The 25,874-nt window shown below is 45.3% G+C and overlaps 1 protein-coding gene across 11 annotated transcripts in view; it reads left to right on the forward strand.

Annotated features, from left to right (window-relative positions):
• The window catches only part of USP15 (ubiquitin specific peptidase 15), a 323,996-nt gene that overhangs the window by 97,720 nt on the left and 200,402 nt on the right, over positions 1 to 25,874 (forward strand). For 9 of the 11 annotated variants that reach the window (XM_033959056.1, XM_033959057.1, XM_033959058.1 and 6 more), the window contains one exon: positions 3,434 to 3,579. In XM_033959056.1, coding sequence (XP_033814947.1) covers positions 3,434 to 3,579 — 146 coding nt within the window. Of the gene's footprint in view, positions 1 to 3,433; positions 3,580 to 25,874 lie in introns of those variants that run through there. The other 2 variants (XR_004540670.1, XM_033959066.1) reach the window with 2 other exon arrangements.

Raw genomic sequence — 25,874 nt, forward strand, 5'->3', positions numbered from 1 at the left:
TAACCTGTTAGTGGTCTGACAACATTTTTTTTCAAGGCAATGTGCCCATCAAGGTGAAATCATACTGCACACTCTGGCCTACAGTAGATTCTTGGCCTTCTATCTGGAGAAGATCAAAGCTCATAGACAGTCCACCCAGCTTTTTGTTTCTTTTGACTATAACAGAATCGAAGTAGCCATCGATAAATTCACATTGTCAAATTGGCTAGCAGATTGCATCTCCTATACTTACACCCAAGCTTTGCTGACTGTAGAGGGGTGTGTTTGTGTATAAATTTACACTGAATCTAGGTGCCAGCCCCAAACTTAGGAGCCGGTGGCTGAAACCTCTTTTGCTTCCTCTCCACCCAATACCTAATGTTGTTCACACAGAAATTTGAGTGTGTATGCTTGGGGAGGGGGTCTGAAGGCAGAATTCCCTCTGTGATCAGCAGCAGTTTCTTTAGAAAATGATTTATCAAGGCTCTTTTCCCAATCTGTGAATGAAAGTTTAATAAATCAGTTCCTTAAGGTGCTACTGCACATTACATCTAAAAGCCAGACGTTTCCCTTCTGGAAGCATGTTGTTTGTGGTGTGACATTACCCATTTGATAGATGAAGCAAACAGGCCTTTGTTTCACAATTCATGATATGGGCCCCACGTCTTTCTCATACTCCCCCACCCCAACCTTCACACAGTCTCTCTCACAGAACCCCCCACATAGCCTGACATCTCAGGTGTCAGGATGCAATTTCTAAGCATCATGGTGATCTGGCACCTGGGATTTGTCAAGACCTTATATATATCTACACTGTTGGAGTTGTACTCTGTCAGCTATAGTATTAGATTATCTTGAACCTGTGCAATGGCAGCAAGCAGGAAGGTGCAGGTATGTGTGACATGCCATCCTCAAAGGCTTCAAGAAGGTACTGGAGAATGATTCCCAATCAGGAGTTCATTGGTGATGTAGCCCATCGGTGTGGATATTCATCCTGTTAACCTTGAAGAACCCTTACTACAGGTTGGTAACTTCACTCTCTTTATACCATGTAAAGGTTTTATCAGCTTCTATTCACTGAAATAGTTTCACCAGAATTGCTTAAGTTTTAACACAGAATTGTAGATGATCCATCTATCTATAGATATATATAGATATGTCCATCACATCTGCATATATATTCCAATGTAAAAAAAAACCTAATAAAGCAGGATACCTAAGTCAGTTATATACAGAGTATAGGCACCTTGTAGCTACTGTTTATTTCTCTAAAGTTAGGTGCCTAGAAGTTGAAATTGGCACTGAACATGTGGAAGGGCATAATTTAAAAAAAAAAAGTCTAAGTCCCCTTTTGGCCTAAGGCCCTAAACGCTGAAAGTAGCAGCAGGGAAAATGTCCATTCTCAAAAAAAAAAGGTCCAAAATGAGGGTTTTCTTGAGAATGGCCTACCTCTATGTTCAGCAATTTAATCGCCCACACCACCACTACATCTAACCTTAGAACACATTATCAACCAAAAAATTGCCCAAGTTCCAAATGCCCAAAACGAGACCTTATAGGCGAAGGAGGGGCCAGTCTTTCGCCTAAAAGCTGGATTCTGTAACCAGCGTCTGTCCAGTTACAGAATCCCTCCCCCCGCAACGATTACGGTGGGAGAGATGCCCAGTCTCTCCTATTGCAATCAACCCCTGAACCCTGACAATACCAGCAGGAGGGAGCCCAACACCTCCTGCCGGAAGGTGACCCCCACCCGCTCTCAAATATGGGCAGGAGGGATCTCAAGCCCTCCTGCCCATGGTGCACCCCCTTGCAACCGAACCCTCCCGACACCCCTCTGAACTTACATTAAGTTGGCCGGACAAACGGGTCCCAAGCCTGTCCACTCGGCAGGCCTACCATCCTCTGAATGGCGGGCCTGATTGGGCCAAGCGCCTAAGGCCCTGCCCATAGGAGGCGCCAGTGCCAACCGGAATTGGCCCAGTTGCCTTAGGCCCTTCCTGTGGGCGGGTCTTAGGCACATGGGCTGTGTTGGCCTAAGGTCCTGCCTAAGGTGCCTAAGGTCCTGCCCACAGGAAGGGCCTAAGGCAACTGGGCCAATTCCGGTTGGCCCAGGTGCCTAAGACCCCTCCTATGGGCGGGGCTTTAGGCGCCTAGCTCAATCAGGCCCTAGGCTGCCATTCAGAGGATGGCGAGGCGGACGGACTTGGGACCTGTCCATTCATCCATCCAACTTAACGTAAGTTCGGGGAAGGAGGGTGTTGGGGGGGAAGGGTGGGTGTCCGGGAGTCACGGGGTTAGGAGGTTCGGGGGGGCGATCAGGGGTTCTGGGGGGGCACAGTGGGCTGGAGGGGAGGGTTCGCTTTCCGGCAGGAGCAGTTAGGCTCTCCTGCCAGTATTGTCTGGGGGGGGAGGTCGCGCTGTGTGGGGGTCGCCTCGGCAGGAGAGGTTGGGCTCCCTCCTGCTGATATTGTCGGGGTTCGAGGTGTGTGAGGGTGGATCACAATCGTGGCAGGAGAGATTGGGCATCTCTCCTGCTGCGGTTTGCGGCAGTTTGGGGGGAGGGATTGCGATCCTGCAAGGGAGATGGGCAGGTTGCTGGGGCTGCTGAGCTGATCACTGCAGCCACGATCAGCTCAGCGGCCCCTATTCAGAACTTATACCTGTTTTGAATTGGTCTAAGTCAAAACATATAAGTTCCGACTGGGCAACCTGCTTAAGTTTTTGGTTATACTTGTTGTACAACTAAGTCTAGGTTGGCACACCTCCTGCCCACTTCCCTTTCCCCTCCTCTAAAAACACCTCTTTTCGCTTTGATTATGAGCCCCATAGCTTATTTTTCCTGACTTAATCCTACTCCTTCAGAACTCTAAACTTAGGAACCTAATAAAAAGAGGACCCTAAATTTTGGTACTCAGAGAAGAGTTTTTGTTTATTATTAATAATAATAATAGCTTTATTTATATCCCGTCATACCTTTTCAATTCAAGACAGTATACAACAAGAGATGCTGTAAGGACAGCGAAGTTACATTAGTTAGATTTGGGAAGGAGTGGAAGACAGTTGAGTGAATGGGGTGGTAGGGTAGGAAGAAGGAGTGTATGAGAAGGGGTAAGAGATGAGCGGAATAGAAGGATCAGATAAATTTGTCAAATAAGTGGGTTTTTAGAAATTTTCTGAATGAGTGGTATGTTGGTGCGTTCAGAATTAGGTGCCTAAATATATTTGGATATGCTTTCTCGTACTTACAGAATAAATAATTCATAGTAAACTATTCAGAAATTTATATAAGAATATTTTGTTTCAGTTCTATGGTATACTCAGTATATAAATTTTAAATATTTTTAATTTGCTACTGATTTTTCAACAGAGAACAAATATTTATATAAATGCATTTCTTACAATTGATATATGAAACATTGATTTTCTATGTTTATATTGTTTCTTATTAATCTAGATACCATTGAGAAAGAAATGAGGAAAATCTTCATTATTCCTGATGAAAAAGAGACCAGATTATGGAACAAATATATGAGTAATACGTTTGAACCCCTGAATAAACCGGACAGTACCATACAAGATGCTGGATTGTACCAGGGACAGGTACTTAAGATTAGTATTGAAATAGAATTTCCCAGGATCACTGAATTTTTATTTTATACAGATATAGGTTGGATTTGCTAAGTCCTTTCAGTTAAGGTTCTGTTTGTTGATTTTACTGAAATATTTGACAGCAGAAGGCATAGTATGATATAGGCAGAGCTATCTACAAAATAGTGCTTTTATGCACTATAAAAGTGAGAAGAGTAGACTGTGTTGTAGCTTTCATTAGGATTTCTAAAATCACTTCCCACAAATTATACAAATCCAAGTTTTTTGCTCCAGGAATTGACAAATTAGGAGACAAGCCAATTATAAAAATAACGGCTGTTTATTTGCAAGCAAGTGAAAAAACCAAACATGAAAACATGAATGGCTAAGAATTATATGCAAATGCAGAATAACTCAGGAAAATAACAAACACATGTTCTTATCAGATAATTAGAATGAATGCACATCCTGAATGATGACCTGAGGTCAGAACTTCTATTATTACCCCTAACAAACTGGCATACAACTTGGATGTAGATGAAGGTAGCAGGTGAAGTCAGTACAGGGCCCCAGGCAAATAGCAGGGGGCAGAAGATCTCCAGCAGATCAAAGTGCAACAGCAGAAGTTGTCTGGTAGAAACCTGAATGGTGCTAATATAGGCTGAATGGAAAAACCAGCTAGTTTCTTGGTTTCCAGTGTTGTTGCTTATATGGTTCACTGGAGGCATTGTCCTTGAAGATAAGCAAGCTTCTCTCCATGTTCTGAACATTCAGTCCTTAGAAATTTGATGCCCCTGAAGATGCAGTTAAGTTCCAGCTGATGAGTGAATTCAGATGAAAGTTTGCTGCAGTGCCTGGTGAATGTGTCTTTGAAAGAAAAGAGAAAACTGTACACTCCACTTTCCAAAGGAGAACAAAAGTCAGCAGGATTGACCTATGAAGATGAACCAGAACTGATGCAACCAAATACTTTATTCCAAAAGATGGATCCAATACAGGCTATATTTCAACAACTTAGCCTTCATCAGGGATCCTCACATGAACAGAAACAAATATAAATATATGAATAAGAACATAAGAATTGCTGCTGCTGGGTCAGATCAGTGGTCCATCGTGCCCAGCAGTCTGCTCCCGTGGCAGCCCTTAGGTAAAAGACCAGTGCCCTAACTGAGTCTAGCCTTACCTGCGTACGTTCTGGTTCAGCAGGAACTTGTCTAACTTTGTCTTGAATCCCTGGAGGTAGTCCTTAGGTTAAGAACAAGTTGTCCAGTTAACATTTTTAAAGCTGTTCTTAAGTCGGATTTGTATGTAACACAGAACTTGTAGATTTTAAGATTCTTGCTGCTTACCTTTGCTCCCAGCTGTCAAAAGGACCAACTGCTCCTACCAGTGTTCTCTCTAAGGTATAGCATGTACAACCACACACTATTCTTAATGTGGCCAAATATCATTCCTGAATCTGCCACAGGAGAAATATAGGAGTCTATGCCACTGGAAATATTGCTCAGTGAAATCAAATGAAGCATCAGTAATCTGGGGACTGTCTGTAATCAAAAAATAAATAGTACTGCAATCATACATATATGAAAAAGGATGACAGTATGTCATGCTTTGAAAAAAATAAAGGAATGACCTAAATAGTAAATAATTATTCAGAAAGTGTCGATATGTACAGACAAAATATATGAGTGAGGGCATAAATATCTCTATTCGCGCATATGTGTGATCATACAAATGTGCAAAAAAGGTGAAATAAAAGAACCAAGTGACTACAATTGCTGATATCAGTAGAAAATTAGAGGCGAACCTGCTGCATTCTGAATAAGTGTATCACATAAAGTGACCAAATCATATTTTGTAAAATCAGCTAAAGTGGTATAAAGATTTTTGTAATGAACATATAAACAGTGATGATATTGTTACAATAACAGCCATACTTCAGTATAAAATGTCAGCAGAGGGTGCTTGAGGAATTGTGAATACATAATATGCATAAGGTGAACAATACAAATATCATAAAATGGACAATATCAAGTAAGTATATTAATAGTATATTAAAAATTTTGACTAACCACACTGTCAATAAAAACAACCACAGGGTATGTTATACGCAAGATGGGTCGTGAGCAGAATATGTATGCCAAACCTGTTGAAAAAAACACATATATATTCTGTTCTCGGCCCATCTTGCGTATAACATAACCTGTGCTTAGCTGCTTTAACCTTTACTCATAGGGAAGTTGATCCATCCCTTTGATCATTTTTATTGCTCTTCTCTGTAGCTTTTCTAATAACGCTATATCTTTTTTTAAGGTACATCAACCAGAATTGCACACAGTAATTGAGGTGTGGCCATACCATAGAGTGATACAAAACCATTATTACATTATCATCTTTGTTTTCCATTCCTTTCCTTATAATTCCTAACATTCTATTTGCTTTTTTTAGCTGCTATCACACACCGAGCTGAGGGTTTCAACATATTCTCAGTGATGACACCTAGATCCTTTTCCTGGGTGGTGTAACCTAACATAGCTATATTTCAGGTTCCTCTTTCCCATATGCATCACTTTGCACTTCTCACATTAAACGTCATCTGCCATTTTGATGTCCAGTCTCCCAAGGTCTCTTGCAATTTTTCACAACCCTCTTTCAACTGAACAACTTTGAACAACTTAGTGTCATCAGCAAATTGAATTATCTCAGTAGTTATTCCCATCTCTAGATCATTGATAAATACAGTCATGTGAAAAATTAGGATATCCCATGAAATATTCAGTTCTTTCTTAAGAAATGTTTACATATCGATGCCAAATCTTGTTTTTATTTATAATTGGGGAAAAAAGTGATATATTTTCAGGTAAACAACAAAAAGTTTCCTTGATTTACTCATGAAACAAAAGATATTCACAAACATGTGTATTCTAACTGAGGAATAAATTAGGACACCCCCACATATCCTCCCATTTAAAGTGGCTCAAATCACACATAGGTGTATCGCATCAGGTGCACATGATTAGAACATTGTTACTCAGCATTTTGAAGGAGGTTTGCCCTACTTAAACCTTAGACATTTAATTTGGTGTGCTCATGGCTGCTGCGGTGAGAGTGAACACCATGGTGAGATCAAAAGAGCTTTCTGAGGCCTTCAGAAAGAAGATTGTGGCAGCTTATAAGTCATAGAAACATAGAAGATGACGGCAGAAAAGGGCTACAGCCCATCAAGTCTGCCCACTCTGCTTACCCACCTCCTGTCTTTGCCCTAATGACCCAATTTCCTTATCTTGACCCTCGTAGGGATCCCACATGGTATCCCATTTATTCTTAAAGTCTGGCACGCTGTCTGCCTCGATCACCTGCACTGGAAGCTTGTTCCAATGATCAACCACTCTCTCTGTGAAGAAATACTTTCTGGTGTCGCCATGAAATTTTCTGCCCCTGAGTTTGAGCGGGTGCCCTCTTGTGGCCGAGGGTCCCTTGAGAAAGAAAATATCATCTTCCACTTCGACACGTCCCGTGAGGTACTTAAATGTTTCGATCATGTCTCCCCTCTCCCTACGTTCCTCAAGAGTGTAGAGCTGCAATGTGTTCAGTCTCTCTTCGTACGAGAAACCCTTGAGCCCCGAGATCATCCTGGTGGCCGTCCGTTGAACCGATTCAATTCTGCGCACATCTTTACTGTAATGTGGCCTTCAGAATTGCACACAGTACTCCAGATGAGGTCTCACCATGGCCCTATACAACAGCATTATGACTTCAGGCTTTCGGCTGACGAAACTTCTATTGATACAACCCAATATCTGCCTTGCCTTAGATGAAGCCTTCTCCACTTGATTGGCAGTTTTCATGTCTGCACTGATGATTACTCCTAAATCTCGTTCTGCTGAAGTCCTAGTTAAAGTTTCTCCGTTCAAGAAGTACGTCCTGCATGGATTTCCGCTTCCGAGGTGCATGACCTTACATTTCTTAGCATTGAAGCCTAGCTGCCAGGTTGAGGACCAACTTTCCAATGTAAGCAGGTCCTGCGCCATATAATTCTGTAAACTGCATTCACTTACTATATTACATAGTTTGGCGTCATCGGCGAATAGTGTTATTTTACCTTGAAGTCTGATAAGAGATTTTAAAAGATCTGGAAAGAATTTGAAATTGGCCATTCCACAGTCCGGAAAATAGTGTACAAGTGGAGGACTTTCCAAACAATTGCCAACATGCCCAGGTCTGGCCGTCCAAGCAAGTTGACCCCCAGAGCAGACCGCAAGGAATAAAAGGAATCAACAAGATAGAGCAGGATAAAAAGTTATTTACGATGTCAAATGTGACTAGGACAAGAGGTTATGAACTGAAGCTGAGGGGGGACAAGCCCAGGATAAATGCCAGGAAGTTCTACTTCACACAGTGAGTGGTGGATGCCTGGAACGCTCTCCCGGTGGAGATTGCTGCAGAACCCACCGTTCTAGGATTTAAGGGCAAGTTAGATGTACATCTCCTTGAAAGATGCATAGAAGGATACGGGTGACTAAGTTTTCGCCAGGTTACAGCTGGATGGGCCTCCGCATGAGCGGATCACCGGACTTGATGGACCTAAGGTCTGATCTGGAGATGGCAGTTCTTATGTTCTTAAGATGCTAAAAGAAGTCTCCAAAAACCCTAAAATGTTATCACAGGACCTACAGCAGGCTCTTGCTACTGTTGATGTGAAAGTGCATGCCTCTACAATCAGAAAGAGACTACACAAATTTAACTTGCGTGGGAGGTATGCAAAGAGGAAACCTTTGCTCTCTTAGAGAAACATCAAGGCCTGGCTGAAGTTTGCCAGAGAGAACGTAGACAAACACCAGGACTTCTGGAATAGTGTTCTATGGACAGATAAGTCTAAAATTGAATTATTTGGACACCAGAAAAGAGAACATGTTTGGCGTACACCAAATACAATCCTCCCTCCATATTTGCGGTTTCAGTATCTGTTAATTTGGTTATTTGCGGGTTTTTTGGTCCGGGACTCCTCCCCCCTAGTGAATCGCTCCGTCCCCGACCTCCCCAGACCTTACCAGGAGCGATCTTTCTACACGAACAAACAGCCGGAGAGCTCAGACAGCGATCAAAGTTACAGAAGGATCTGGAGGAGAAGATGCCCTGTTTCTCACCCCAGCCCTGCGCCATTTTGTCATAGCTCCACACCTTAAGCCCGAAGCAAGCCAGCCCGTGATGATGGAGGAGAGCCTGCAGACAGGCAGACGCAGCTCCAGTTGCCCCCGCACCTCAAGACCTTGAGACTACAACGGGAACTCATGGCAGCCGTTTTGATGACGGCTCTGCACAGGGTAGGAGTGTAGGAAGATCTCTTCTGCCCCAGGTCACCGCTAGACCACCAGGTAAAGTCCGGGACGCAGGAGGGAGGCGGGGCTGGGTCAGAGTTGGCCCAAAAGTTATTCGTGAATTTTCCATATTCGCAGGTCGGCTCTGCCCCTAACCCCCGCAAATACGGAGGGAGGAGTGTACAGCATTCCAGGAAAATAACCTCATACCAACTGTGAAGCATGGAGGTGGAAGTGTCATGGTTTGGGGATGCTTTGCTGCAGCAAGATCTGGCCAGCTCACCACCATAGAATCCACCATGAATTCTACTGTGTATCAGAGGGTGCTTGAGGAACATGTGAGACCATCTGTAAGAAAATTAAAGCGGAAGCGGAATTGGACCCTGCAACATGACAATGACCCAAAACATACCAGTAAATCCACCAAGGACTGCCTGAAAACTAAGAAATGGAGAGTCCTGGAGTGGTTGAGTCAAAGCCCTGATCTTAATCCTATTGAGATGCTGTAGAGCAGTGGTCTCAAACTCAAACCCTTTGCAGAGCCACAATTTGGATTTCTAGGAACTTGGAGGGCCTCAGAAAAAATAGTTACTGTCTTGTTAAAGAAATGACAATTTTGCATGAGGTAAAACTCTTTATAGTTTATAAATCTTTCCTTTTGGCTAAGTCTTAATAATAATATTGTAATTTATAGTTAAAGAGACATACAATCAAGAAACTGTTATATTTACTTTTGTAATTATGATCACACATACCAAGGGCCTCAAAATAGGACCTGGCGGGCCACATGTTTGAGACCACTGCTGTAGAGTGATTTGAAACAGGCTCAAACCCCTCAAACATCTCGCAGCTGAACGAATTTTGCATTGAGGAGTGGGCCAAACTTTCCTCAGACCAATGTCTGAGACTGGTAGATGGCTACAAGAAGCCAAAAGGTGGTAACACTAGCTATTAGGGTGTCCTAATTTATTCCTCAGTTAGAATATATATTTTTTGTGGATATCTTTTGTTTCATGAGTAAATCAAAGAAAAGTTTTGTTGTTTACCTGCAATTACATCACTTTCTTTTCCAGAGATAAATTTTAAAAAAGATTTGACATCGATATGTGAACATTTCTTAAGAAAGAACGGAATATTTCATGGGGTGTCCTAATTTTATTCACATGACTGTCTGTATGTTAAAAAGCAGCGGTTCTAGCACAGACACCTGGGGAACCCTACTATTTACAACCCCCTTAAGATGTCTGCACCAAGAGAGGGGCCTCTCTAAAGAAGAGGAAAAGCCTCAGACTCCAACCTTCCACTCTTTATTGTATGCGGACAGATCAATCACAGGGAGAAACCTCATAGGCATAAAAGCCTCCTCTTCTTTAATTAAATTGTTTACTTAATAAATAATGTCTTTTTCTTGTACAATCCCACTCTATTCCTGGACAAGTGGTTTAGGCATTCCCTGTCGCAAGACTGCTTATAGGAAGCCTCATTTACATATTTTTCTGACCTTCCACTCTTATCTCAGGACTGCCCTCTGACTTTCAGTTGCTTTTTTATAAGTCAGACAGTATGAGCTAGTCTTTTCTGTTCTTGTCTATTTTTTCTCTGTCTTTCTTCTTCGTGGCTTCGTTGTTTGTGCTGCAGAGGTTCTCCACAAGGAGAGTTCTGACTGCATGAGATCGCAGACTTTCTGCTTGAGTCTGCTTCCAGGGGATTAGCTACTCTGCAGTGCACCCTCTGGGCAGCCTGCATTCGCTGATTGGGGCTCAGGGGCAGTTCCCTTGGGAGATTTGCTCACCCCAGCTTTGTCTGCTAGTGGGCTTGAGTGCAGGCTGTGTGACTCCGTAGAAGCATATCTGGGATCAGAGCCAACTGCATTCCTCCACCTCTTCGCGTGCGAGGTGTTTTTAGGCAAGGTGGTGGTCTCCGGCCGAGATATTTGGGCTAAGACAGTCAGAAGACCTGCAGTCCAGTTCCAGTTACTGAGGCAGAGGATCTCCCTGTAAGCTGTTTTCAGCTTTTAGCTTGCAGCTCCCAGCACACAGGATCATAGTGAGTACCAGGCTGACAGCCTGGGAGATTGATTTTGGGTGTCTTAATTTACACTTTTTGGGTGGTTTGGCAGTTAGCCCTATGCACCCACACCCCTCACACCTAAAATCCTAAATTGCCATGTTTTAGACATTCCTGTTTGCTTCCTGAGCTTTTTTTTTAGCTGAAAAATCACTCCTGTGGTGGCCTCCTTGGATTTTTCCAATTTTGAATAAATGCTTATTTCTGCCTCTAACCAGTTCAGTTCTGCAAGAGAGCAGGTCAGATGGATTCCGCAGGCAGGATACCTTGGATTCATGCACTGTTTGCAGTAGATGGCTATTAGGGGAGCATCCGTGTTCTCCGTGCCATGCACCACGTGGAGATGGGTAGGGGCTTTTTGACCCTCGGGTGGGAGTCCTACTGCCAGGTTCATCCAGGAACCGTCTGAAAAATCCAGAATTGGACCGTGGGTCAGTGCATGCATGTCCCCAGCACAGGACAGCAGTGATTCTACGGCCAAGCCCCGCTACTCCTCCAAAGCTCCAAGTATGACTATCAGGAAGCGACTGTCACTTAGGATCAGGGGTTCCCCCACCCTGAATTTGTGACTGTGAATTTTGTACACAAGAATTTTAAATGTAATGTTCCAAGCTTAGCTAGCTCATAAAAATGAGCTGAATCTCTCCTGCATGCCTTTGCTGCCACTGGGGACCTCTTTCTCCATGGATGTGATTCCAAGAGCAAAAGGACAGTGGGCAGCAGCAGGAGGTTCATTAGACGGATGCCTCTAATGAGCCTGATGAAGTACTTTTCTTTCGCAGCCTGGTACCTCTACAAGGGGAGATTTGGCTTTAATTGCAGATCTACAGGATAGGATTTGGGGGATGCTCTAGATCAGGGGTGTCCAACCTTTTGGCTTCACTGGGCCGCATTGGCCGAAAAAAATGTTTCTGGGGCCGCACAACCGTGTAAACGCTGCAGTAAGACACAGGAGGGAGCCGGCAAGACGGTAAACAGCAGGGGGCAGCAAAGGAAAACACTGCATCACCCTCCACCGGGGCCACACAAAATACTTCACTGGGCCGCAGGTTGGACACCCCTGCTCTAGATCTTGAGCCTGAATAGGTATGTGCGACACACAAATAGAAGATTAGATTAGATCTTGGGGAGGACCCCGTGGAGCGACGACTTTTCAGGTTGCTCACCCTGGTTGGACTAATTTCCGTTTCTTGTCAGGCTTTGAAATTGGAACCTACCTAGTCACCGACTGTGGTATGAGCTGCTTTGTGCCACAGTACTCCTCCTTTTCGGCCCTTACGAGCATTGCATAGATGCTCTCTGATCACTGGGAGTATCCGATGGCACTGCAGGTGGACTCTGTGGTGGCACAGGTTATCAGTCACTAAATAATAGCTATAGAAACACAGATATATTGAAGAACCAATGTATGTAAAACAACACTTTCAATTGGCGACTGCTGTGGTTATAGGACAATGAAATAGTATCGTTTTGCAGAAACAATGTGAAACAGGTGCTAACTCTAATTTCACTCAAAAAGAAGGACAAAAGCCTCAGAAAAAAGGCCCTCCCACCGCCACAAGGGTGGATATCAAGGTGGTTAGACGGTAACCTCACAGGCAAAACCTTCATTAAAATGAGTGATTTTAGCAAAGAAACTTATGCTTCACATATATACAATTGTGGATAGAGGAAAAAAACCACTTATCTTCAACTGATCGGCACACCGACGGAGGCCAGCGTTTCACCGACTAGCTGCATCAGGGTGTGACCCGACCGATCAGTCTGCAAAACAAAGAGAGATAAAACAAAAGGAACTTAGACAGTTTCTCATTAAGTTTTAACTTCTTGATATTAAAATACTAACAAGTACCTTAGAAGAGCGAAAACAACCGCTTCAACTGAGTCAAAAAGATGGCTTCCATGGGGCGGCTCTGAAATTCTGAAATTTAAATACCCCCGGTAGGAACGTCACTACCGGAAGTAAATCAGAAAAAGACATAACAGCTGAGAATTGAAAATAAACCGGCAAAACCAAAACCAAAAACCAAAACGAAAAAGAAGGAACTATGCATTCTTTATTGTTTGTAATTTTTGTAGATATTTTATATATATTTTTTTAAAAAATATATTTTTTATTTATTGTTTTTTTATTTTTTTATATATTTTTATATTATTTTTGAATTGTTTGATTTTTCTTTTTTCTGCTGTGTTTTTAAATTTTTTAAAATTTTTAATGTACATGTTTTGTTTTCTTCTTTAAGACCTTCTGTGATTGAAAAGGACCATTTCCAAACAGATATAAAAACAGAAAAAGAAAGAAAACCTAATAAAAAGCGTTCCATTCAAGTCTTTGATTTAACCCGACTGGTTCTTCGCTGTTTAATAGGTGAATCCAGAATTGTTCAGCACTTAATAACTGAGTCGGTCGATTAGTAGTTCCTTCCTTAATATGATCAATGGCAAAGCAACGTAAATCTTCAAAAGTGTGGTTATGTTCAAGACAGTGTACTACAAGGGGAGCTTGCAGCTTGTTGTTGTGAAGACAACTCTTATGTTCGGTAATACGTCTTCTCAGGATTCGTGTGGTCTGCCCGACGTAAATTTTCAAACACGGGCAGAAAATGACATGTGGGTGGTGCAGCATCTTTTGGTGATTTCTGCTGTGCAAGTAACCAGAGTGCACACCATGCCTCCGGATTTCTGTGCCGTCAGACTGAATCCAGGGGGGAAGGGTCCCACCCAGCAAAAGAGCACAGAGCACAGTCACCAGACTGAAAGGCAAAGCAGCAAACTGGAAGTGCCACTGCAAGATGTGAAACCACAAGCGACAGCTGGGTTCTGGAAAAAGTCTCACATGTTCCTCAAGCACCCTCTGATACACAGTAGAATTCATGGTGGATTCTATGATGGTGAGCTGGCCAGATCCTGCTGCAGCAAAGCATCCCCAAACCATGACACTTCCACCTCCATGCTTCACAGTTGGTATGAGGTTCTTTTCCTGGAATGCTGTACACTCCCTCCGTATTTGCGGGGGTTAGGGGCAGAGCCGACCTGCGAATATGGAAAATTCACAAATAACTTTTGGGTCAACTCTGACCCAGCCCCGCCTCCCTCCTGGAACGTACGCAGGTGAGGCTGGACTCATTTAGAGCACTGGTATTTGACCTGGGGGCCGCCACGTGAGCGGACTGCTGGGCACAATGGACCACTGGTCTGACCCAGCAGCGGCAGTTCTTATGTTTCCACAGCTTACAGAAAGAGAGATTGGCCTAGATTCACTAACCTTCCTGATCGTGATCGATCCGTGTCCAATCTGGGCAGGTCCGATGGATTCTTCAAGCCACAATATTCAAATGGGGGCGATTGGAGGAACACCCCCAAGCGCACACACGGATCGCTAGTGTGCGATCCAGATGCATGCGCACACCATCTGCTTTCCCTGAAAATGGTCTGCGCATGCGTTCGTGTTCTTTTGCTGCGGTATTTTTGGGTTGTTTTGTGGGGGGCCCTGACTTCATCCCCGGCGGTGGCAGCAGCAGCAGCCTCTTTTTTTCTCAACTTTTTTTTTTTTTTTTTGGTAAATCATGTTTATTGAGGTCAACCAAAGTAACAAAGGGCATACAAAAAATACAAATGCAACTGAGAAATACAAGGGCAAACAAGTACAAACGGCTGGAAATAGTACAAAAACAATACAGAACAGGCCGCCGCACCAGCAGAGAACATAATACTGGCATAAAGGTGACATGATGTACAGTCAAAAAAAAACCTAGAATAACCAAAAAATGGGTGGGACTACATAACAGAATCAGCTCCCCAGTTCAAGAGAGCAGCAACATGGAGCAGCAGATATCTCCCATCCACGCTCACAAAACTCATCAACTACGAGAACAGCCCAGTTCCCCCGCTTGACCCCAAAAATTTTTTATCATAAGAACGTAGAACCTATCCCGAAGAAACCCCTATACAAAATACCGCACCCACACCTGCCACCGCAAACCAATCACACAACCATGCTCACACCACACATCCACCCCCAAACAAACACCTCAACTTCTTTGCAAGCCCATGGTTTTAACCTGCTTAAACCCATGGGTTAAAACCACGGGCTTGCTGTGCGGGGAAGGGCAGGAGAGATTCGGGGCGGCGGGCAGGAGAGATTCAGGAGAGAGCAGGGCGGTAATTTGGGGGCGAGCAGAGCGGCAGGCAGGAGAGATTCGGGGGAGAGCAGGGCGGCAATTCGGGGCAGCAGGCAGGAGAGATTCGGGGGAGAGCAGGGCAGCGATTCGGGGCAGAGAGATATAATTGTCGGGGCAGCAGAGAGCAGGGCGGCAAAGGAGCTGGAGAGTTGGAAAGGATGTTTGCGACTGGTCCCCAGCAGTCGCTTCTTGGGTTGATCAGCCAGCCCAGTCAGATCACAAAATTTGTTTTGTGAATTGTGTCCCTGCCTACTTTGCATGCCGTTCCCCTTATTTGCATGCGCGGATCGGAATCAGATCGGCAGAGAGGTAAGTGAATCGGGTCACAAACCAATCAGTACATGATCGGTTTGCTTAGTGAATCTAGCCCATTGTTCACCCTCTCCAAGGTGGAGCGAACGAGAGGGCACTCTAAAGGGGATAGATTCCGTACAAACATAAGGAAGTTCTTCTTCACCCAGAGAGTGGTAAAAATCTGGAACGCTCTTCCGGAGGCTGTTATAGGGGAAAGCACCCTCCAGGGATTCAAGAAAAGGTTAGATAAGTTCCTGCTGAACCAGAACGTACGCAGGTAAGGCTAGACTCAAATAGGGCACTGGTCTTTGACCTAAGGGCCGCTGCGTGAGTGAACTGCTGGGCATGATGGACCACTGGTCTGGCCCAGAAGCGGCAATTCTTATGTTCTTAACATAAATCTTTAGACTTGGATAATGCCATACACTATATAACTAGAACTAAAGGTGGTGTGATGCTTCAAAGGAAAAAGCTATTTTGTAATAGGATGTTCAAAAACTTGGTCCAGTTCTAGAGTGGACTTGCAGGACCCACATCGCTTATGACTGTCTATAGTGGTGCCCAGCCCATCCAACACTGTCTACTGGGTACAAAATCTCTTTTAGATTGTGATTTATACTAAAGACAATCATCAATTCTTTATCCTGAAGGATTAGCCAATGTTTGTTTGTTTTTTTTATTATAGAAACAATTTTTCCCACACCACTAGAATATCTTAAAACACATGTCTGAGTCCAGTCTTCTTTCATTGGACTTTTTCTGTCAAACAATAAATTTGTATTGCAAAATGTTGCTCTTTTGTATGCATCATAATAGGATATCCTTGCCTGCACAGCCGATCTTTCAGGGCCTTAGGTGCAGATTCTCAAAACTTTTTTGCAACATTTCTAGCAGCCTGCGACACTGACATGCAAATGGGCTCTTCAACATTGAAATGAGCCCTTTGGTGGATTCTTAAAAATTGCCAAGCCATTTTCTAAAAGCGGTGTCAGCTTTAAGCTACAAAAATAAGCAACTGGACCAGGGGTGCCGGTGCAGTGAATGCACTGTTTTAAACTCCGGTATGGCAGTGTCAGAGACTGCTAAAAAGCCGTGTTGTGATGCAGCGGGAGAGATGCTCATTTTGTCCCCTTGTATCACAACACCCTTCACCTGCAGCGGGAGAGAAGCCGATTCTCACTGCCAATCAACAAACACCACCCCCCCTTGCAGTGGGAGAGATGCCCAATCTCTCCTACTACAAACAACCTGCCCCCTGCAGCAGCGGTGACCCCCCCCCCCTTGCAGCGGGAGGGATGACCACTCTCCCACTGCCAAGTGAAACCGCCACCCAGCTACGCCCCCACCCTGCCACCCCCCACAGTGGGAGAGCTGCTTACTCTCTCCCATTGCCAAGCGAATGTACCATCCACATCCCCCCTGCAGTAGTGGGAGAGATGCCCACTCTCTCCTGGTGCCATTGAACACCCCCCCCATTCTCCGATGCTCTCCCCTTACCTCCGATGCCCCCCCTTTACCTCCATGTAGATGTCTGACAGGAGGGACGTGGATTCCCTCAACCCAGCTGGCCCACGTCTTCCAAAAAGGGCCTTCCCCTCCCCAGTGCATCCTGGAATGTACCAGGGAGAGGCCTGAGGCTCTGATTGGCCCAAGTTGTTTAAGGTTTTTGTATATCAGTTATGGAATGCTTATCTAGCATCCGTTTCTGTCCAAATGGTACCACTAATTGTTTTTGTCTTTTAACCCCCATTTTACAAAAGCGTAGTGTAGTTTTTAGCACCAGCTACAGCGGTAACAGCTCCAACACTCATAGAATTCCTGTGAGCAGTGGAACTGTTACCGCTGCGGCCAGGGCTAAACACTGTGCCATACTTTTATAAAAGGGTGGGTTAGTTTGGAAGTCTTGATTTAAAAATTAGTTTAAATAATTAGAGGTTGCAATTGATAATGCTTTCCTTATAGTGTTCCTTTTGCTTTTATAGTACTTGGATTGTAACTCTTTTTATTTGCTTGGGATTTCAATAAATCTCTCTAAAAACATTTTTGAAAAAGGCCCCTAAGATCCCAAAGCACTATGAATGTTTTTTTTAAATTTTTTGTTCTTGTACAATCCCACTTTATTCTGGGACCAGTGGGTTATTTCCGTCTACCAGCCAGGATCTGCAGGAAGCCTCAAAACTTCAAAGGCTTTAACCCCTTCCCCTCATACCTCATCACTGTGCATGCTCCTCAGCTTATCAGTTCTTCTTCCTTCAGGCCAGGCTGTAAGAGCTTATCTTTTCTGCGTATTACGGATTCCACTGTGATACTGCATACTGTTCTTTGTTTTCTTCTGAAAGTGGTTTCTGCTTTCCATGTGAATCAGGAAGTCCGGCTTCCTTCTTTTGCTTCCTCTGGTTCGAGGGAGCAGGACCAGGTGTTGCGGTCCTTGGAAGTGCACAGAAATTTATTGCGGTATCTGGAGGTCACTAAAGAGTTTTGCCTCTCTGACCACCTGTTTGTTTTGGCGGGTCCTGCCTGCAGATGGAAGCCAGCTTCTAAGGCAGCTTACATGGGTTCCGGAAAGAAGCCCCCCTCTGAGTACAGGGTCATTCAACTAGAGGTGTTTCATCAGATGTAGAGATCAGGAGGCAGAGAGGGAAGGGAGCTCGAGGCAGCGGCGAGAGTTAGCTCCACCCACCCCCACCGCGTCGGCAAGGCAGCGCCGAACTCCCCCTTAAAAGGGGGAGGAGCTAAGGAGGCACACACGGCTCGAGCTTGGCATGGAGAGCAGAGGAGCAGTGAGGAGTAATGGAGAGAGAAGGAATCTAAGGGCAGGCAAAGAAGAGGAAGAGAGGCAGAGATCAGGAGGCAGAGAGAGAAGGAAGCTTGGGGCAGCGGTGAGAGTTAGCTCCGCCCACCCCCACCACGTCGGCAAGGCAGTGCCGAACTCCCCCTTAAAAAGGGGAGGAGCTAAGGAGGCACACGCGGCTCGAGCTTGGAGTGGAGGAGCAGTGAGGAGTAAGGGAGAGAGAAGGAGTCTAAGGGCAGGCAAAGAGGAGGAGGCAGAGAGGGAAGGAAGCTCGGGGCAGCGGCGAGAGTTAGCTCCGCCCACCCCCACTGTGTCGGCAAGGCAGCGCCAAACTCCCCCTTAAAAGGGGAGAAGTCAACGGCGCGCTGCCATTTGGCGCGTGACAAAGGCGAGCGACTAAGGCGCTCGCCTCTGCGAAGGAACCGGGAAACTCGGACATCAGCAGAGTAACACCAACAAACTCACACCAAGCGGGAAGGTAGGTACAAATCCTAGACTTTAGCTAGCTACACAACAGGGCACACTCCCTTATATACCACACACCTAGATGAGAAACGAGTGCTTACTGACTCCATCACTGATTCCAACACTGTAACACAAGCAGACTCCAACACTGTTACACAAGCAGACTCACAACAAGCAGGAAGGTAGCCACAAGACCCAGTCTTTAGCTAGTTACACAGCAGGGCACACACTCCCTCGCATACCACACACCTAGAGGGGAAACAAGCACTCACAGACACTAACACAGTAACACTAGTGGGCGCAGATCAAACAGCAACACTAGCAGACTCACAACATAAAGGAAGGTAGAAACCAGGAAGCCAGAAAACATCCAGATGACAGAGACAGAGGATCCACAACCGATTCACCCAAACAACTCAGAAAGGGGACAAGAGATGGATGCCCAAGGAAGCAAGAAGGTGAGCTTTCCAGTCTTCTGCACCGGCTGCAATATGTGTGATTACCTCCCTTTGGGGACTAGGGCATATATTTGCAGTCGTTGCATGGAGCTGGATAGCTTGAAACGGCAGGTCCGGCTGCTAGAGGAGACAGTGCTGAATCTAAAAGAACTCCTCACCTTTGAAGAGGAAATCCGCGAACAGGAGAAGCTTCTAGTGCAGTTCAGTCCAAACGAAGAAGTCAAAGAACTAGAAAGATACATCGAGGAAGCACACCAGCAGCATGTGGAGAACTGTTCCCGAACAACTCAGGAAGAAAGCCTGGATGAGAGAAGAGAAGACACCCCTGCAAATTCTGGAGAGAAGGAAGCAGAGACAAGGGGCAATCACACACCAGGAGCATGGGGACACCCCCCCCCCCCCCCCCCGAAGAGCAGAAAACAACTTCAGGAGTATCACAGGAGGGAGAAGATCGGTCCATACCATGGATGTGGACTTACGACCCCCCAGGAACCACAGAATACAGAAGATGGGAATCATCGTGGGAGACGGCATGTGGACAGCTACATCGCAGGAGGGAGAGAGGATAGAATCGTCACCTGCCTGCCGAGAGCAAGAGTGAAGGATGTGGCCAACCTCTCCCTTAGTACAGGCAGCGTCCCGTTGGACTGGAGGACAGCTAACGTCATTCCACTCCACAAGAAAGGCTCAAAGATGGAGACAGCAAACTACAGACCAGTGAGTCTAACATCGATAGTGAGCAAACTAATGGAAACTCTAATCAAACACCAATTGGATAAGGTCCTGGATGAGGAGAATCTACGGGATCCCCGACAACATGGATTTACTAAGGGGAGATCATGCCAATCCAACCTGATCAGCTTCTTTGACTGGGTGACGGGGAAGCTGGATATTGGGGAGTCCCTGGACATCGTGTACCTGGACTTTAGCAAAGCATTCGATAGCGTACCACACCGCAGGTTGCTGAGCAAGATGAGTTCTATAGGATTAGGTGACACATTGACGAAATGGGTAGGGAGCTGGCTTGGAGGTAGGTTCCAAAGGGTGGTGGTGAACGGCACCCCCTCCGAAATGACGGAGGTGATTAGTGGAGTACCACAGGGCTCAGTCTTGGGCCCAATCCTATTCAACATCTTTATAAGAGACTTGGCAGAAGGGCTTCGAGGTAAAATAACATTATTCGCCGATGACGCCAAACTGAGTAATGTAGTGGGCAAATGCACAACAGACGAAGATTCAATGCCCGACAACATGATGCACGACCTACTCCTACTGGAGCAATGGTCTAGGACATGGCAACTCAACTTCAATGCCAAAAAATGCAAAGTTATGCACCTGGGCAGCCAAAATCCATGCAAGTCTTATACCCTTAATGGCGAGATCCTAGCAAAAACGGTAGCAGAACGAGACTTGAGGGTAATCGTCAGTGAGGACATGAAGTCTGCCTATCAAGTGGAGCAGGCTTCGTCCAAGGCAAGACAAATCATAGGCTGCATACGAAGGGGTTTCGTCAGTTGTAAGGCAGAAGCCATTATGCCATTGTATAGATCCATGGTGAGGCCCCACCTGGAATACTGTATGCAATTCTGGAGGCCGCATTATCGCAAGGATGTGCTGAGACTGGAGTCGGTGCAAAGAATGGCCACCCGGATGGTCTCGGGACTCAAGGATCTTCCGTACGAAGAACGGCTTGACAAATTACAGCTATACTCGCTCAAGGAGCGCAGAGAGAGGGGAGACATGATCGAGACGTTCAAGTATCTTACGGGCCGCATCGAGGCGGAGGAAGATATCTTCTTTTTCCAGGGTCCCACGACAACAAGAGGGCATCCGTCGAAAATCAGGGGCGGGAAACTACGAGGTGACACCAGGAAATTCTTTTTCACTGAAAGAGTGGTTGATCGCTGGAATAGTCTTCCACTACAGGTGATTGAGGCCAGCAGCGTGCCTGATTTTAAGGCCAAATGGGATCGGCACATGGGATCTATTCACAGGGCAAAGGTAGGGGAGGGACATTAGGGTGGGCAGACTATATGGGCCGTGGCCCTTATCTGCCGTCTATTTCTATGTTTCTATAGACAGCGCTGGAGGAGAGGACACTGTTGTGTTTAGCCACGTGTCAACTAACGATGTTAGCGGATGGAAGTATGACAGGGAAGAAATGAAGGGCCAGCTCCACTCACTTGGAAGAATACTGAAGATCAGAAAGGTGAAGGTGGCCTTCTCTGAGATCCTTCCGGTACCAAGAGTGGATGGAAGGAGACAAGGGGAACTGCAAGCAGTCAACGCCTGGATGAGACGATGGTGCGAAGAGGAAGGCTTTGACTTCGTGCGCAATTAGGCAACATTCTGGGGAAGAAGCAAGTACTACAGGAAGGATGGACTGCACCTCAACGAGGAAGGAGCAAGAGTATTTGCAGGCAACATGAAGAAGGCCATCGAGAAGGCTTTAAACTAAAGGACAGGGGAAAGCCAACAGTCGACCACCAGTCGATGGTCCGGGCGACAGGATGTCCCAAAGAAGGAACTACGGACAACTACTCAGACACAGGGGGGATGTGCACAAAGCATATAAGAGAGACAACACAGGAGCAGAAAAGGATACCGTGAAAGAACCAAGGGAGACTGCTAAGCTTAAAGAGTCCAAGAAGGTAACACACAGGGACCTCAAATGTATGTATACGAACGCTAGAAGTTTGAGAAACAAAATGGGAGAATTAGAAGCAATAGTAAAAAACGACGAACTGGAAATCATTGGCATAACAGAAACCTGGTGGAGTGACGAAAACAAATGGGATACAGTACTACAGGGATACAAACTGTACAGAAGAGATAGAGTGGGGCAGAAAGGTGGAGGTATTGCCCTATATGTTCATGAAGAAATAGAATCTGTGAGAGTGACTATGACGGAAGAAAAAGAGAAGCTGGAATCCCTCTGGATAAAGATTCCCAGATGCAACAGTGCTGACACAAAGATTGGCCTTTACTACCGACCGCCAGGACAGGGGGAGGAAACAGACTTGGAAATGATAGAGGAAATTAAACACAAATGTAAGACAGGTAATGTTGTAATCTTGGGGGATTTCAACTTTCCGGGGATAGACTGGGACCTGGGAACCTCAAATTGTGCCAAGGAGGCAATGTTCCTTGAAGTGCTAGGGGACTGCTTCCTGGAACAATTGGTGGGAGAGTCGACAAGAGAACACGTCACCTTGGACTTGGTCCTAAACAGCACTACGGGGTCAGCTAAAGATGTAGAAGTCACAGTCCCGCTAAGGACGAGCGATCACAACAGGATCAACAAACTCGATGTCGGGAAGGGGAAAGGTACTAAAACCTCAACCACGACTTTAAACTTTAAAAGGGGAAGATACGATAGCATGAGAACCATGGTGAAACAACGGATCAATAAAAAAATAGGCAAAGTCAAAACGGTATGATGCCTGACAGTATGATGCAGGACCTACTACTACTGGAACAGTGGTCATCGACTTGGCAGCTATGCTTTAATGCTAAAAAGTGTAAAGTAATGCACCTGGGTAAGGGAAATCCATGCAGAACTTACACACTAAATGGTGAGACCTTGGCTAGGACCACGGCAGAACGTGATGTAGGGGTGATCATTAGTGATGACATGAAGGCTGCCAATCAAGTGGAAAAGGCTTCCTCCAAGGCAAGGCAAATGATGGGTTGTATCCGTAGGGGTTTTGTCAGCAGGAGACCTGAAGTGATGATGCCACTGTACAGATCCATGGTGAGACCTCATTTGGAGTATTGTGTTCAATTCTGGAGGCCACACTACCGGAAAGATGTGCGGCGAATTGAGTCGGTTCAGCGAATGGCCACCAGGCTGGTCTCGGGACTCAGGTATCTCACGTATAAAGAAAGGCTAAATAAGTTACAGCTGTACTCACTAGAGGAGCGAAGAGAGAGGGGGGACATGATTGAGACGTTAAAATATGTCACGGGCCGTATCGAAGTGGATGATGATATCTTCTGTCCTATAGGTCATTCGACCACCAGAGGGCATCCGCTGAAAATCAGGGGAGGGAAATTTCGAGGTGATTCCAGGAAATACTTCTTCACAGAAAGGGTGGTCGATCATTGGAACAGTCTACCTCTGCAGGTGATTAAGGCCAGCAGCATGTCAGATTTTAAGAGAAAATGGGACATTCACGTGGGATCTCTAAGGGAGTAAAGTCAGGGGGGTGGGTCATTAGAGTGGGCAGACTTGATGGGCTATAGCCCTTTTCTGCCGTCATATTCTATGTTTCTATGTTTAGAACAGGCATGGTCCCTTCTGAAAAATACTATCACGGAAGCACAAAGCCTCTACATTCCGCGGATGTCCAAAGCAAAGAAAACCAAAGGCAAAAGAGAGCCGGCTTACTAAAGAGGTGAAGGAAGCCATAAAAGAAAAGCTTCAAAGCATGGAAACGCACGAAAACCGAAACTTGGAACAAACACAAGGATGATCAGAAGAAGTGTCACAGGGCGGTGAGGGATGCTAAAAAGGATTATGAGGAGAAAATAGCGCAGGAGGCCAAAAATTTCAAGCCCTTCTTCAGGTACGTGAAAGGGAGAAAACCCGCAAAAGAGGCAGTGGGACCGCTGGACGACCAGGGAAGGAAAGGATACATCAAGGATGACAAACAAATCGCAGACAGACTAAATTCCTTCTTTGCGTCTGTCTTTACAAAGGAGGACACTGCAACAATTCCAGAAGCAGTGAAAGTGTTCAAAGGAGTAACAGAGGACAGCCTTACTACAGTAGAAGTGGACTTGGACCAGATTTACCACCAGATCTACAAACTCAAAAGTGACAAATCTCTTGGACTGGACGGAATTCATCCGAGAGTCTTGAAAGAGCTAAAAGTGGAAATAGAACTATTGCAAAAACTTGCCAACCTGTCAATCAAAACAGGACAGATACCGGACGACTGGAAGATAGCGAACGTCATGCCAATATTTAAAAAAGGATCAAGAGGAGTACCAGGCAACTATAGACCTGTGAGTCTCACGTCGATCCCTGGGAAGATGGTTGAGGCGCTGATCAAGGATAGCATAACCCGGCACTTAAACACACATGACCTGATGAGAGCCAGCCAACATGGATTCAGGAAGGGGAAGTCATGTTTGACGAACCTACTTCAATTTTTTGAGACAGTGAACAGACAAATTGATAATGGAGAACCGGTGGATATTGTATACTTAGATTTTCAGAAAGCGTTCGACCAAGGTTCTACATGTAAGACTCCTCAGGAAACTGCAAGGCCATAGAATAGAAGGAGACATACTAAGATGGATAGGCAAATGGCTGGAGAACAGAAGGCAGAGAGTGGGCATAAATGGGAAATTCTCAGACTGGGAGACTGTGACTAGCGGTGTGCCCCAGGGCTCAGTACTTGGGCCCATCTTATTTAATATCTTCATAAATGACCTGGAGGATGGAACATCTAGTGAGATCATCAAGTTCGCAGATGACACAAAGCTATGCCGGGCAATCAAATCACAGAAGGACAGTGAGGAACTCCAGAGCGACTTGAGCCAATTGGAGATGAAGTTTAATGTGGAAAAATGCAAAGTGATGCACTTAGGCAGAAAAAATAAGGAACACAAGTATAGTATGTCAGGTGCAACTCTGGGAAAAACCAAACAGGAAAGGGACCTGGGCGTATTAATCGATAGGACCTTGAAGCCGTCGGTGCAATGTGCGGTGGCAGCAAAGAACGCGAATAGAATGCTAGGCATGATAAAGAAGGGAATCGCGAGTAGATCGGTGAAAGTAATATTACCGCTTTATAGAGCGATGGTCAGACCACGCTTGGAATATTGTGTCCAACATTGGTCTCCATACCTAAAGAAGGATTTAAAAATACTCGCGAGGGTGCAGAGACGAGCAACGAAGCTAATAAAGGGCATGGAGAACTTGGAATATGAGGAACGACTTAAGAGACTGGGATTGTTCTCCCTTGAGAAGTGGAGACTGCGAGGAGATATGATCGAGACTTTCAAAATACTGAAAGGAATCGACCAAATAGATCAGGATAAAAAATTATTTACAATGTCCAATGTGACACAGACAAGAGGACATAGACTGAAGCTAAGGGGGGACAAGTTCAGGACAAATATCAGGAAGTTCTGCTTCACGCAACGAGTGGTGGACACCTGGAATGCTCTCCCAGAAGAGGTAATTGCGGAATCCACCGTTCTAGGGTTTAAGGGTAAGTTAGATGTACATCTCCTTATTAGTGGCATAAGGTGACATAGGTAAGGGTAAGCTAGATGCACATCTCTTATGAGAAGCTTAGAGTTATATGGGGACTAAAACTATGCCAGGGTACACCTGGTGGGGCCTTCGGGTGTGCGGATCACCGGTCTGTTCCAGAGATGGCACTTCTTATGTTCTTGGGCAGAGTCATCAGCTGTTTCTCTGGATGAGATTTGCAGGGCTGCTACCTGGTCCTCCTTGTATACATTCACCAAGTTTTACAGGATCAATGCGGTAGCCAAATAGGATGCTGCTTTTGGCGCCTCTGTTTTGGCAGTGGGCTTATCAGTCCAACTCTAAATTTTCAGGACTGCTCCGTTACATCCCATTGGTCCTGGAATAAAGTGGGATTGTGAGGGGTTAAAGCCTCTGATGTTTTGAGGCTTTCTATAGATCCTGGTGGGTAGACAGAAACAACCCACTGGTCTCGGAATAAAGTGTGGATTTACAAGAAAGATTAGC

The sequence above is a fragment of the Geotrypetes seraphini genome, chromosome 9 (genome assembly GCF_902459505.1).
Source record: "Geotrypetes seraphini chromosome 9, aGeoSer1.1, whole genome shotgun sequence".
Lineage (NCBI taxonomy): Eukaryota > Metazoa > Chordata > Amphibia > Gymnophiona > Dermophiidae > Geotrypetes > Geotrypetes seraphini.